This window comes from Carassius carassius, chromosome 30 (genome assembly GCF_963082965.1).
Source record: "Carassius carassius chromosome 30, fCarCar2.1, whole genome shotgun sequence".
In the NCBI taxonomy this organism is placed as follows: domain Eukaryota; kingdom Metazoa; phylum Chordata; class Actinopteri; order Cypriniformes; family Cyprinidae; genus Carassius; species Carassius carassius.
This window is the reverse complement of record NC_081784.1, coordinates 2,418,221-2,434,915: the sequence shown is the minus strand read 5'-3', so window position 1 is coordinate 2,434,915 and position 16,695 is coordinate 2,418,221. Positions and strand designations below refer to the sequence as shown.

Here is a 16,695-nt window from a genome sequence, read left to right as displayed (position 1 = left end):
AGTTTTAAAGTGAAACTAAAATTCTAAACTGTATATTATTTTATATTACTTTATATTATCTTGTGCTTTTTGTTTTTTTAAACAGTATATTTCACTTGAATATTTAATTTTGTACTTCAACTGCCAATGGAAAAAAATACTTCTTTTCTTATTTTCCAAATATCTAAACATAAATCAAGATACATTTACTTGAGGATCAAATTACTTAACATTACTTATATACACACAAAACACACACACACACACACACACACACACACACACACACACACACACACACACACACAGACACACAGACACACACACACACACACACACACACACACACACACACACACACACACACAAAAACACACAAATTTACACAAAATTAAGCAAATTTATGCTTAAAAAGAAAAAAAAAACTATCTGCCAATGGAGTCAGAAATATAAACATACTATTTTTCTGACCCCTTTGGGGCTCACATAAGATCTTAAGTCTTGAAATTTGATATATATATATATATATAAATAAATTACAATACGATGCAATTTCAAGACTTAAGATCCTATGTGATTTAGAATCTCAAGTAAATGTATCTTGATTTAAGAATGTTCAGATATTTGTGCTGAAAAACAAGACAAAAGTACTGAATAAGTAATTTTTTAACAAATAAAAAGGTAAACAAATAATAAATTACAGCTAAATAAAATGTTCTTAAAATCAAAATTCACAGACTAGAATTAAACTCTCCCTCTCTCTATCACTATATATATATATATATATATATATATATATATATATATATATATATATATATATATATATATATATATATATATATATATATATATATATATATATATATATACACACACACACATACATACATACATATACACATTTATGAAATACTATATTATTAAATACTATAATAGTATATAAATAACCCGGAATGACACTGCAAGAAAGATCACTGAGATGAGTAACAGTTGTAAAGAGCGTGCCGTACCTTCATAACATGGTATGAGAGGCTGGGACTTGCCCTGCAGAGTAGCTGGAATGACAGAGCAGTATCCGTGAGGGAGGATATGCTCCGATTCGTAGTACACATTCTTCCAGCGGTGAGCACAGGCCTGCAGACAATACAAGAAAACAGTAATGGTTGAGAGACGAGGACTATCGAAGTAAGTCAGGGCAAATACAGGGTATAAAGACAGTATGATTACAACCCAATAAACAGACTCTACATCCCTAACAGCATCGGTTTCTTCTGCATCCAATTTAATACAATGTGTATCATGAGTAAGGTATATAAAGGATTGCATGATAATTGCACCAAGAAACAAACAGGATACACAGACAAAGCTTTTTCTCTTCATCCCTGCTCCAACTTAAGTTCTGAGGCAAAAACTGAGCACAGAGCCAAGTGTGGACACAGCCGTGGATCTAATATATCCACTGGTGGTTTTAGAAAGCTGAGCATCTTCATTCAGAAGAGCTGAAGGCTGTGAAGGCAGCCAGAGAGCAGAGAGACACTGAAAGAGAGAAAGCAGAAAGGTCATAGACAGAGGGATAAAAACTAAAGTAGAGTTGCATTTCCTGATGGAATTCATGAGAGGAACTTCTTGCAAGGCAAGGTAGTGTTAAAGTTTCAGTTAAGCTTATTAATTTGTTACAGAAGCGTATAGAGTCCATGCTTTAATACTGTTTGTCTTAATTTTCTCCTGATTTTGACTTCATTTTACTCTAGAGCAAAAACAGGACGGCAATTATCATTATAATTAGTACTTTATACTGTATGTATATTGTGATATTTTTATTCTATTGATTGCCAGATATTTGGCGCCCTGTTTTTGCTCATGAGGAAATTTAAGTCAAAATCAAGAGAACATGAAGAAAAACAGTATTAATGCATGGACTCTTTAGGTTGCATCATTAATAAAAGTGATGCAAAAAAAAAAAAAAAAAATTAAATATAAATATAAATATAAAATACTGATTCAACAAAAAAAACTAACAAAAAAAAAACACTATTTTACAAAAAAATGATTTTGTTACCTCCGTCCAAGACAAAACAAGAAAAAACAACATAAAAAAATAAATAAAAGCTTTTGAAAATCCTAAGTCACAATCATAAGAGACCAAGCCCAATAAATAAATGAAATAATGCATGAGCCCTAATGGCATCTGTGCTTTTTCTTCTATTATAAGTCAATAAAATGCAACCACAAAGCTGTTTTTCTTGTTTTCTGTCAATTGTGCATTAGATGCAAGAACCTGTAGATGCAAGAAAGTACAACCAATTGTAAATCAATATGTATATTGAATCAAATATCAAATATTGCAATGACATCACTACTGCCGGTTAGACATGCATTAAAATTCATGTCCGTAGCACAAACTGTTAACACATCAAAGTATAATGCATTGGTTTATGTGCTTGTATGAGGAATAAAAATAGTGGTACTTGTCTTAGCAAACACCAGTAATGATACAGATGCATAGCTTTAATCAAGTCATTATACACATGGAAAAAATATGGAAATGATCAAGCATCAAACCAAAACCTCTCTGTTTAGCTCATTAATACAGTCCCATAATCGTCTGCCACAAACTTTCCTTTCCCTATTTCATCAAATCCCTCGTCGAGGAGCTCAGGGCTGTAGAGAAACCAAATTCCCCTTAAAAACAGTTCAGCTTCCTGTTTCTCCACTTCCAACAGTGCTTAAACAGCTCAGTGAGATAAACAAGCGAGTTAAAAGATATTACAGCCACACGGATTCATACGAACTCTCACACTTGATGTCAGATGACTATCTTGCAGTAGTTTATTTTGTGTTGAGAAACACTGCTCGTCTGTTAGACCATGTTGAGCCTAAAGCAATCCGCTCAATCTAAACTCATTCGATAACCATCTCAGCTAAACGTCAATAAAACAACCTCAGCCTAATGACAACCAAAAGAACAAACTCCAACTTATTCCCTTGCAGTCAGTGTTGGGAAACACACAGGACAGACGTAATGAAATACATAATGCTTAACTAAATCAGGAACGAGTCTGAGAGGCTCTGAGTCACTGCGGATCACGGGCTAATCATGTTCCTGCTCATGCTGAGAGCTGATTGGCTGAGTGAAGGCCACCACTTCTGCACAACAGCTCTCTTACATGCCTTACACATAAACATGAATCCAACAGACTTCCATAGATTTGCAACAACAACAAAAAAGAGAAAGAAAACAGTCCGAATTAAGGGATTGCAATTCAGACTTTTTTATCAAATAAAACGGTAATAGAATTTTTTGTTTTCTGACATTTTCTCGCAATTCTTTGTTTATATCTAGCAATTCTGAGTTTACATCTAGCAATTTTAAAACAAAGTCTGAATTGTGGGTTAAAAAGTCACGATTACCTCTCTTACTTTTTATCACGTAGCAGAAATATGCTTCCTTAGACATTGATATTACTACAGTTCAAAAGTTAGGAGAAATGTGGTAAAAGTGCAGTAAGAATTACAGTAATATTGTGAAATACAGTGAAACTCTTTTCCAGCATCATTACTTCAGTCCAGTGTCATGTGATCCTTCAGAAATCATTCTAATATGCTGATTTGCTGCTCAAGAAACATGTCTTTTTTTCCTCAAGGAATCTTACAACCCGAATTCCGGAAAAGTTGGGACGTTTTTTAAATTTTAATAAAATGAAAACTAAAAGACTTTCAAATCACATGAGCCAATATTTTATTCACAATAGAACATAGATAACATAGCAAATGTTTAAACTGAGAAAGTTTACAATTTTATGCACAAAATGAGCTCATTTCAATTTTGATTTCTGCTACAGGTCTCAAAGTAGTTGGGACGGGGCATGTTTAACATGGTGTAGCATCTCCTTTTCTTTTCAAAACAGTTTGAAGACGTCTGGGCATTGAGGCTATGAGTTGCTGGAGTTTTGCTGTTGGAATTTGGTCCCATTCTTGTCTTATATAGATTTCCAGCTGCTGAAGAGTTCGTGCTCGTCTTTGACGTATTTTTCGTTTAATGATGCGCCAATGTTCTCTATAGGTGAAAGATCTGGACTGCAGGCAGGCCAGGTTAGCACCCGGACTCTTCTACGACGAAGCCATGCTGTTGTTATAGCTGCAGTATGTGGTTTTGCATTGTCCTGCTGAAATAAACAAGGCCTTCCCTGAAATAGACGTTGTTTGGAGGGAAGCATATGTTGCTCTAAAACCTTTATATACCTTTCAGCATTCACAGAGCCTTCCAAAACATGCAAGCTGCCCATACCGTATGCACTTATGCACCCCCATACCATCAGAGATGCTGGCTTTTGAACTGAACGCTGATAACATGCTGGAAGGTCTCCCTCCTCTTTAGCCCGGAGGACACGGCGTCCGTCATTTCCAACAAGAATGTCAAATTTGGACTCGTCTGACCATAAAACACTATTCCACTTTGAAATAGTCCATTTTAAATGAGCCTTGGCCCACAGGACACGACGGCGCTTCTGGACCATGTTCACATATGGCTTCCTTTTTGCATGATAGAGCTTTAGTTGGCATCTGCTGATGGCACGGCGGATTGTGTTTACCGACAGTGGTTTCTGAAAGTATTCCTGGGCCCATTTAGTAATGTCATTGACACAATCATGCCGATGAGTGATGCAGTGTCGTCTGAGAGCCCGAAGACCACGGGAATCCAATAAAGGTCTCCGGCCTTGTCCCTTACGCACAGAGATTTCTCCAGTTTCTCTGAATCTTTTGATGATGTTATGCACTGTAGATGATGAGATTTGCAAAGCCTTTGCAATTTGACGTTGAGGAACATTGTTTTTAAAGTTTTCCACATTTTTTTTACGCAGTCTTTCACAGATTGGAGAGCCTCTGCCCATCTTTACTTCTGAGAGACTCTGCTTCTCTAAGACAAAGCTTTTATAGCTAATCATGTTACAGACCTGATATCAATTAACTTAATTAATCACTAGATGTTCTCCCAGCTGAATCTTTTCAAAACTGCTTGCTTTTTTAGCCATTTGTTGCCCCCGTGCCAACTTTTTTGAGACCTGTAGCAGGCATTAAATTTTAAATGAGCTAATTAAGTGGATAAAAGTGTAAAATTTCTCAGTTTAAACATTTGCTACGTTATCTATGTTCTATTGGGAATAAAATATTGGCTCATGTGATTTGAAATTCCTTTAGTTTTCATTTTATTAAAATTTAAAAAACGTCCCAACTTTTCCGGAATTCGGGTTGTAGATAAATAGAAAGGTCATAGGAACTGCATTTATTTGAAATAAAAATATTTTGTAACATTATAAATGTCTTTACTGTAACTTTGGTACCGTAAAACAAATGGTAGAATACTCTACATATAAAGTTTATGGTGCAATCAACATATTAAAAAGCCCAATTTCACCTCTGTGGTGAAATGCACTATAGAAAACACATGGTTGTAGCTCTAAAATCTGATTGCATGAGCTACGCCACGTCTAGGTTGTTGTGCCACATCTCCTAGCAAACTCCTCCTGATTGTGTTGGCATCTTCCTCACACGTGCCTGAAAGCCCATATGTTTTATCTGGTCCTGACTTGTAAATACTAATCTACCAATCAAATAACCCTCATTACAGCTTCCACTATAACATGCCATCTCTCCCTCAACCTCTGTGATTTGAAACCAAGAAGACTGACGCTAACGTCTTGTTTGACTTGTTTGTCCAGTTGAAACATCTCTTCTAGAGCTCCCGTTTGTCATCATGAGAAAATGTCCCTCACTTCAAACGCTTTCTCTTGATGTACAGTACAGCTGGTGTTTAAAAATGCGGTTGTCGTGAAAGATTCTGTAACAATGATGGCTTCGTCATTTCTGCCCACATTTTACAAGTCGATGTGGCTTGTTTTAAACAACTGCTAAGATGGTTGGAAATTCAGTTGTTAATGGCAGTTAAGAATGACAATTGTCTAACAATGGATAAAGTAAATCATGCTTGAAGCAATTACTTTAAAAAAAAAAAATATATATATATATATATATATATATATATATATTGTACTCATCTTGGAGAAAAGCATCAATGTTCTACTCTGATTCATGCACAACATCACTCGAGAGTTGAATCAACACACAAAAATACAGACAACATTGACCATAATTACCTATTTTACAGGTAAACTTTGAACAGGTATTCTTTCTAATCTGCTTCCTCAAAGTAAATGTTCTGTGCAATATTAAGTGCTGAAGAAATAAGTCATAAAACCCAGAAACAATTTCATAATTTTGCACTTCTGGTTTTTGAACTGGTTTTTGGTTAAATGCCTGAAATAAGGTCTGTATTTAACATAAGCTCTTAATATACATTTTATTCTAAAACATAAAATATCTCAGTAATACCCCACGTTTTAAGCTTTTACTTGTTTTGAAAAAGGCATTCAAGTGTCTAAATGGGACTGCAGAGGTTTTCTGTGATGTAAAACATTATCACACTGAAACCTATCTACTCACTAGTCACTTACAGCCTCACTGTGTTTATAATTCATGCTCTTACTCTTCTAAATATGGACTGAAAGATTTGTCTGAAGCTCAGTTGTACGATTTTCGTTTATAGCCTAACTTCAGTTCAACCTCTTGTTCCTGATATAATTAAATGCACATTGTGTCTCTCTTCTACGCACGGTGCAAGAAAGTGCAGGTCACAAGGTACATCTTGACTCAGTAGTGTTGCCAGATATCGCTATAAAAAAATCAGCAAATAATATAAAGTCTATAATAAACATAAATCACCCCTCTTTAAAGTTTTCTTGTTTTTATAAATTGATAAAAATAAATTTTTCATCATGATTTTCGTCATTCAAAATGCATTATTTCATTGTAGTCTCATTTCCATTTAGTTGATAGTACAAAATGTATGAATTATAACTAAAATTATGTCACCGAAATGCTTGGAAATAAGCAGCATACCAAAATATCGTGACCTGCACCTGCCTACGTAATTAACTCCATAAACTGGATTGCATTATGTGCCAAGCCCGAATAACAACCCGAACATGTTTAATAATCTTTGCTTATAATATGTGGATATGGCAGCCCTTCCAGAGCACTCACTACAAAGCAACCTTCCAAACATAATCAAAATGCTACGGCTCTGTCAATAGTGTTAAGCTAATATCACCAAACATTAAGAGCCTTTGGTAGCTATAATATTACTCAAAAATAAAGGAAAGATGGCAAAACATTTCTAAAAATGTATTTCTAATTATCATAAACTTTTGCTGGCCACAGAGTTTATTTTCTGCCAAATCAATTCAATCCAACCAATCCAATCCAAAATCAAATAAAAAAATACTTTTGGCTTTTTGTCGAAGGAACCAGGGTGATGATGACTTTCAGGTTGGCCTACAAAGTTAGGTAATCTTTGCATCACTCTATAAACCATGTGGCTTCAAAACATTTAATCCAATTAAAATTTTGAGTCACAGTTGGCAAATATTGCTTATTTTTTGTATATCAAAGGCCCCATTTACACTGCATGGTTCAAGTGACCCAATTCCGATTTTTTTTCCGGTCATGTGGCACAGATCGGATATTACCGGTGAACATGTAATGTTCTCAGATCTGATTCAGGCCTCATTCATATGTGGTAATAAATCGGATACGTGCATTTGCATGTGCCATGTAAGCAGACAAATCGGATATTCCCCAGTAAATGCGAAAAAAAGGGACGTCAACTCAGGTGGACACCACTAACTGAGATCCCATGACTTATTATAGACGTGAAATTCGCCCAGGCTGCAACAAGGGCTCCTCTTTTTTCTCCGCCCTACGAGACCAATGTTCTGCTGATTTTTTTTTTGACTTTTTTTTCAAAATATTGTGGAAAGCAAAACACTGTATAATTTTATTTGCATCTGCATCCATTGTAATGTAAACATTGTTTTACTTCCTTTTCCGGGTCAGAATGTCTACGTTTGGTAGTTTCAGCAGTGTATAGTGTAAATACTAAAATCGGATATGGGACACTTTTAAAAGATGATGTAAGCAGGTCGTCAAAAAAATCGGATATAGTCAGAAAATCTGATTTGGGCATCAAGACCTGCAGTGTAAATGCAGCCAAACGGTAACATACCAGAATTTTGCCGTTAGGTTTGTCCTGTCGAGCCAGACTGACCCCCATCCACTCATCATTCCTGTCGCCTTGACACGTCTTCCCGCAGGACTCCCTTTGCTTATTTCCTAGAGTACAGGAGGAGAACATTACTGTAGCCCACAGAGAGACAAACATCTCTGTCTGCAATGAGAAACACAATAAAACCACTCCGAGACCAGACAGCCTGAAGCAAAAGTCAGACAGTCAATGTTTGAGACTGTTCAATTTGCTTAAATACAGACAATACTGCTTTGTATTAGTAAGATGAGAACACAAAATATTTGAAATGTAAAACTCATGTGTACCAAATGCAAATATAGTGTATGAACTTATTCCAATGTTCACAATGCTAGTGGACAACTGCTCTACTTGGAGAATCAAAGTCTAGAAACTCTTTTTTTATTTCTATTGACCAAATCAACTTCTAATCTCACAATACAGTAGCAGAAAGAGGCGTGCAGCTTACTAAACGCTGATTAATGAACTTTGATTTCCTAAAATGATCATCAAAGCCATGCAAATCACATCTGATGTGGATGTTGTGTATAGTCCTCTACAAAAAGTACCATGATATACAGAGGTGGAAAGTAACGAATTACATTTACTCACGTTACTGTAATTGAGTAGCTTTTTTGTGTACTAATACTTTTTAAAGTAATTTTTTTAAATCTGTAATTTTACTTTTACTTAAGTATATTTTGTTTGAAGTATTGTACTTCGCTACATTTTAAAACACATTAATTATTGAGTAAAAAAAATAAAAATACAAAAAATAAATCGCTCCCTGGAAACTACGGCAGTAAATATTGGGCAGGAGGGCAAACTGGCGCAAAAATCACAAGAAAGATGCAGACGGACAAAACAGGCATTAGTGGTGCAGACACCGCTGAAAACGAAACCCCGTCATATTCTGAAGTTGAACTCGAAGGAAATGAAGTGAACCCCTGGCCATATGTATGCTCTATTATGCAGTGTGAGCTGTACTTTCCTAGGAAGACCAAACTAGCAGCTTATAAAATCTCGACAAGACATCAACCCTTCGCAAGAATGTAGAGGTAAGCTAAATAATTGCATCGTTGCATTGGTGGTTAAAATGAAGTTTTGACATTTTATCAAGAGGTTTTGCACAAATTAGCCAAAAAGACAGTGGTGAGGAGTGTGCTATTTTTGTTTTAATGATGTGCGCGTGCATTTATAGTGCGTTCTTTCACTGTGTGATTCAGTCTCCTAAAATGCATTTAGAATGATCACAAAATTAAAGATATAGGGGCAGAAAATTAACATTTATATAATTTCATATATTAAATCAAAATCACACAAAGAATGCCATCTTTTCCTCCAAAAATCATCATGAATATATACATACATATATATATAACAGTTCAGTAAACAAGTTAATTAAGAGACTTGCGTTTTAGACACCATATTGCCTTTTTTAGCTCTATTTCTACAACAGAAAATAATTCCAAACACAGCCACCAAAGCACAGTTTTGCGTCTCTGAGCAACGTGACAGTGTTTCGTTCCTGAATGAATCAACCGTTTAAAGGATTCGGTTCAATCGCAATGACTCACTTATTAACAGTGACTTGCTGACACATACTGGCCATTTTTATTTCACATTTAAAGTATCTTTTGATTATTTTTAAAATAATTAATTTCTTATCATTTCAAATGAGTATTCAACATTTTAATGTTTTGTATATCAAAACATTATTCATGCATTTGTAACTGCAGGTTAAATGCATTCTTGTCCTGCACTAAACAGTGTAATACATCTAAATGCCACTTCCAATGAATCTTCTGCATTTCCTCTGCATTAAAAGATGAGTTTGTTGATACTGATTTGCCTGGTAACAGCCCAAATGTCTTATTATTCTAAATAACTGATTCCTTTAATTAAAAACAACTAGTTTGAGATTAATAGGCCTATCCCAGGGGTGTCAAACTCAGTTCCTGGAGGGCCATAGCCCTGCAGAGTTTAGTTCTAACCCTGCTCCAGCACACATATCATGTAGTTTTCAAATAAACCTAAATGATTAGATTAGCTGGATCAGGTGTGTTTAATTAGGGTTAAATCTAAACTGTGCAGGACTGTGGCCCTCCAGGAACTGAGTTTGACACCCTTGGCCTGTCCCATTTTTGACTCCCTCCCACTGTTAAAATGTAACTAAGTAATTTTTACTCTGAGTAAATTTTAAATGAGCTACTTTTTACTTTTACTTGAGTAGAATATTTTTGTACTCTTTCCACCTCTGATGATATACCAAAAATTGTCATAAATATCATGGTACATTAATATGGTGAGCATTCAGTACCATTGTACATAGTCAAGTCATGTCACATTTATACATATATATATATATCTAATAAAGTTTATTTCAAAGCAGCTTCATTGTAATAAACAGCAAAATAACAGTTAGTTTAAAATGTGTGCATTCGGTGTTGATTCAATTTAGTTCAGTTATGAAACTAATTCAATTTAGCTATAATCAGCTATAATCAATTTAACACCATATCAGCAGCAGTAGATATATGCATGGCAAAATCAACAGTGTTATGATTGCAATATCATTTCAGTACTATTTACAGAAGACAATACTATCATTCAGCTCAATTGAGTTCAACTCGATTAATTTCAGTTCGATAAATGTGTCAATGCTGTAAAGTTAATCAATTATCAAGCAAATTCAGTTCAGCTATAAAGCATCTCTATGGAATACAATAGAGAAATACACCAGGGCTGCATTTCCCAAAAGCATTTTAAAACTAAGCAGACTGTATAGACCATTTCTACTTAAAGTATGCGATCCTTTCGGGAAACACATCCCCAGTCTGTTCACTAAATTGTAAGGCATTTAAAAAAACAAAAACTCAAAGCATGATCACAGTTCATTTACCTCAAACGTTTAGGATTAAAATGGCTTACACTGATGACCCTGAAAAATATAAACCATGAGAATCAGACATGATCTATTTTGGAGGTATTCTATTGTCTATTTTAGGTATTTAACTGCACAAAAATGGAGGATTTATGAGCAAGGTGTGTTATTCCTGCAGGGAGTTTATCTAAGCATAAGGGTCGGATTAAATGTTTATCTATGAGCCTTGAGCTACAGCGGCCCTCTGAGGGGCAAACTGTGATTGTCCGAAGGAGAAAGAGTGATGGCTCCCGGGCAGCGGCTGTTTTCTTTGGCTCTGGTTCTTTTCTCCTCCTCCTCAGCAGACTGACAGCATTGGTGTGAAGAATTGCAAAATGCTCAACTGAACTAGGATTCCTATTCTACTCCCACCCAGTTTTGAATGAATCAATGCATAACCAGAAATCTTAAATTGTTCTGGCATCTTCCTCCTACAAAGACAACATCCTAAGTTTAAAGGTCTTCGCACACAGAGTCCGAAATTTTCAAATGCAGTTTTCTGTTTTTCGTATTCACCATCCTCTCCTATCCAAATGCATGCGACGGATTCAAAAATGCAAAAAATCGAACCTGATCCAGAATTTATTATGACAGGTGAAAGTTTCAGACAAAAATTTCAGACTCTGTGTGCAAAGACCTTAACACTCAAAAGTGTTTTGATATGCCCTACAAGTATCAAGGAAATAGTGTGCCATATGCAAAACTTCACTTTTGATCAATTTAGTGCATCTTTGCTGATTAAAACTTCTAAGAATCTTACTGAACCCAAACTTTTGAGCAGCAGTGTCATGTAGAAAGTTTTGGTGACCCTTCTGGCCACCAGCAAGATGAGCACTAACCAGGAGAAACTATCATGAACTTGGTTGGAAATTCATAAACCAGTCTTTTTTTAGCAGCTATTACACGAAGTCTGTCAGGAAACAACCTTTAACATCCTAAACAGCAACTTGTCAAAGATGGGGCAATTGGTTCTAATCATGTCTTGTTCGGGTTGTTTGAAGTTAATGCTTTTGCCCCCAAAGCTGTGAAGCATCCAAAGCACACAAAGAAGAGAGCCAGATCTCAAGTTAGGAGGGAAACACAAACTGTCAAAAACCAAGATGAAGTTTGCTTGGGATACGGACGAAACATTATTTTCAGCAATTAGCAGCAAAGCACCATCCAAAAAACACTACTCACTGAACACAGATATATTTCACAGGGTCAAAACTGCAGGCAAACCGCGAGAAGAATTCTCTTCTTAAAAACTTTTGGCCATCACTTCAAATAAGAAAGGCGCAAGGAATGTTCCTCAGACTATAAACATCTCATCAAATCAGCGACCCCGGTTCCCTCCGAACAGTCGTGTTTGTTTTCGCATCTGTGTGAGTCCTGAGTGCCACATTCTTCTGGTTGTGAAATGCTTAGTGAGGGGATGTGAAGTAGGATGAGATCTGGAAGTGTGTAGTGATTGAGCGCGAGCCCGGAGTGTGCCAGTCGGTTAACGGATAACTGAAAGAAAACAAATGCGCATGCTACTTGGATCATCAAGGGCAACTATGATGGAGCGCTGGTCAACAGTGAATGTGGTGAAAGATTTTTAACACTGTGGGAACAAACCTGATCAACCAATAACAGTTCAGTACAGTGGATGGCAATAGCATATTGCTCAGCTAGCAATGCAACACTAACAAACAAATAGTTTTAATTAGATTTCACTCAGTTTTTGTACAATTTACACTATTGCATGTAATGTTATCAACACAGGCTCATTTGAAAAATTTGCCTCTTCCTACATTTTTGCTCATACAACTTTCTGGTTGAAATCCGCACTAGTGGTAGCAATACACAAACTACTTTTATTCCTTTTCCACACAAATTATGATTACAGAGACAGAGGCTATTGAAAAATAAAGACTTATTTTTGGCAGCTCCTTGCACAATACTATATTAAGACACTTTTACCATAGTACAATATTTGCAAACTCAAACGTTTTAATGTTTTTAGCACACAAACAACCCCATATTCATGTCTTTTATGAAGTAGTAAACTTGCTCATTAGCTTACCTGGTACAGGTACGTCAGAAACTTAAAACATGAGTCAAAAACTCCACAAAAGAGATCAAAGCATCATACAAGCATGTTAACACTATCGTTTAGGTTTAGTGTGGATAGTATTTAATTTGCCAACTGCTGTGATGCGAACAACAATCAATGTATTCACATTTGTTTGATAAATGCACTTTTAGAGCCACTCACTGGACATTTTACTTCTCAACGTGCACAAAACAAAATAATATAATTTTGCAGAAATGTTGCCACAGGCCTGTTTTCCCAGTGAGCCTGGGTTGAATAGAAGTTTATTTATAATAAACATTTCTCTCATCTTTATATCAGTTTATTTCACTTAAATTGCAATAGCTTTCCTTTTCCTTGAGAAACACATGCCATGCTGCCTTAGAAATTGGTCTTAAGTAGTGAGCAGACTAAGTTTTAGAACAGATCTATTCCTATAGTACACTATAAAACACATTATACAGTACCCTTATAACACTGGCAATCAACTGGCTCTGGTACTCTACATAAAGATTGTAATTGCCAATCCTAAATATGGATCTGAATAGGCTCAGTGTTGCTTTGAAGGAAATAGCATAATTGTAACTGTATTTGATGAAGCTAATACATAGTAAAAAGTTGAGATTTACTTCCCTAGACAACTGAGGACAATGCATTTCACTTTATCAGTAAAGAACTTCAATGAAGGCTGTAGAAATAGAAGAAAGGATCTGCAGTGCACAGCTAAAGAATTGCTCAAAATGTACTTGCAATTATCAAGATCAAGACCATTTCGTAACCGATAAATAGTTTCATGTCTGCAAGCAGATTTGTAAATGGTACTGCGATAACATCTGACCCCCGTCCACAAGAGTCACAAAATATTCTTCATAAACTGACAACAGATGGAAGTTTTAAAGAAATAGTTAAAAAAACTGACAAATTCTGTCATAATTTACTCACCCTAATGCAAGTGCCAAAGCAGTAGGACTTTTCTTCTACTGTGGAACATAATATGTGACCCTGGAGCACATAACCAGTCTGCAGTCTCTGGGTATGTTTGTAGCAATAGACAGAAAAAACATTGTATGGGTCAAAATTATTGATTTTTCTTTTGTCAAAAATTATTAGGATATTAAGTAAAGATCATGTTCCATGAAGATATTTTGTAAATTTCCTACTGTAAATATATCCAAACTTAATTTTTGATTAGTAATATGCATTGCTAAGAACGTAATTTGGACAGCTTTAAAGATGATTTTCTCAATATTTAGATTTTTTTTTGCACCGTCAGATTTTCAAATAGTTGTATCTCGGCCAAATATTTTCTTCCTAACAAACCATACATCAATGGAAAGATTATTTATTCAGCTTTCAGAGGATGTATAAATCTCAATTTCGAGAAATTGAGCGTTTAGACTGGTTTTGTGGTCCAGGATCACACATGTTTAGCAGAATTTTCTTTTTCCACATTAGAAATAAAGTCAAATAAGTTACAAGAATAGTTGAAAATGAAAACTGGGTGAAAATGTACTAATCCTCAGGCCATCCAGGATGAAGGTGAGTTAGTTTCTTCATGGAAACAGATTTGAAAAAATGTACAGTTGTGTTACATCACTTGCTCACCAATGGATGCTCTGCAGTGAATGGGTGCCGTCAGAATGAGAGTCTAAACAGCTGATATAAACATCACAATGATCCACAAGTAATCCTCCAGTCCATCAGTTAATGATTTGTGAAGTCAAAAGCTGTGTTTGTACAAAAAACAAATTCATCAAGACTTTTTAACTTCCATAAACCACAATAATGCTGTTCATCCCCCTGTTATCATCTCACATTAAAATCCACCAGCACACAGTATTTGTTTAGAGCCGTTTTGGACTGTTTCCGCTTGTATCTGTGCATATTTCTCTCCTGATTCACACAAGACAACTTTTTCACTAGAGAAAGCTAAATTATTTCAGAGGATTCATATTTTTGCCAGAAGCAATGGTTTAAAGTTAAAACATCTTAATGGATTTGTTTCTTACAAACACACAGCTTTTCACTTCACAAGTCATTAACTGATGGACTGGAGTGGTGTGGATTATTGTGATGTTATTATCAGCTGTTTGGACTCTCATTCTGACGGCACCCATTCACTGCAGAGCATCCATTGGTAAGCAAGTGATGCAATGCTACATATCTCAAAATCTGATGAAGAAACAAACTCATCTACATTTTCAGCAATTTTATTTTTAGGTGAACTACTCCTTTAACAGCACCGTTTCAGAGAAACGGACACTAATTCACTATATCAGTAGCAATATTTCTCATGGGGGATCTAATCCCAAATGATTCATGTAAACTTAAAGTAGAGGCCCCAGGACACGCTTCATTTGCTCATGTGTGTTCAGTCAGTAAGACACAGCGCAATCAGAAGTGTGCGCATTAACAGCCACACAAACCGCTCTCATCTCTCCACCACAAGAAAAGAGCTTGAAGAGATCTCTACACACTGAATCGTTGGCAAGGACATTCGGAAAATATTAGACAAACCATTCATCATTTCTATCAAAATACTTCAGGATCCAGACAACAGAAATTTTAACTGATCTCACACAGTAACATAAAATATTAAAAAGATAAAACAATGATATCGTCAGCTGTCCATCACATAAACAAGCTCTTAGTATGATGCATGTTTACAGAAGTAAAAGTGTAAATCGATACACTATCAGTGATGAGAGTAAGTGTCAGTTGTAAGTGTCTGCTAAAACAATGATCCAGGCAGGTTTTCAAATATTGACCGGTCCAAAATCCATGTTTAACTCATGAGTGATTTCAGTTTTACAGTGGTTCGTGTTAAACTACCCTTATAAAACAGTTCTGCTCTTTTACTGACTGACTTGACTGTGCAGATGAAATCGTCTGTTTTTCATCGAAACTGCTGCTGTCAAACCAAGCACATCTGACACTCACAAAAGAGAGAATGATAATAGATCAACGCATTTTCACTTCCCTCTTTACAAAAGATATTTAGAAAGATTTAGACATGTTTACATAGAGAGCTTTGCAATAACATAGCTACTTAGATACTTTTTTTTGTTTTTGATGTTATAAACAATCACACAGCTGAGATTTGCTCTATGGTTATTATATACATATGGCTTTACACAAGTATACAGTATGCATCTGGAGAAAGTTATACTTTTTATGCAAGTTATATACTTTTTTTTAATAAGTTTATATACTAATTATTTTATATGGATGTACTTTTATATCCAACTTTATATAAAGAGCCAGATGATAATATAGAAATAAGTAGATTTGCTATTTAGTAGGGCTGTAAATTGGATGGTTCGTCACGCTACGATACGATATCGATGCTCATACCCAGCGATACGATATTTTTCGATACCTCAAAAAATTCTACGTTACAATTACGTTTCGATACAATACATGAGTATATCGATCGATATATCGATATTTTGATATTATATATCTATTTTAAACAACCATCTTCATTTTTATTAACTCACAAATGCAACCAAAATATATAATAAGAACATTTATCTGAAATTTTTACATTCTGTACCTCAGTTGGGACATTTACAAAAAAAAAAAAAAAAAAAA

General features: G+C 35.4%; 1 protein-coding gene across 1 annotated transcript in view; it reads right to left on the bottom strand.

Moving 5' to 3' along the window:
• The window catches only part of LOC132110398 (integrin alpha-9-like), an 81,708-nt gene that overhangs the window by 63,222 nt on the left and 1,791 nt on the right, over positions 1-16,695 (bottom strand). The window contains exons 3-4 of the mRNA XM_059516968.1: positions 8,105-8,211; positions 993-1,116 (exon numbers count right to left, since the gene is read on the bottom strand). Of these exons, the coding sequence (XP_059372951.1) occupies positions 993-1,116; positions 8,105-8,211 (231 nt within the window). The remainder of the gene's footprint in view (positions 1-992; positions 1,117-8,104; positions 8,212-16,695) is intronic.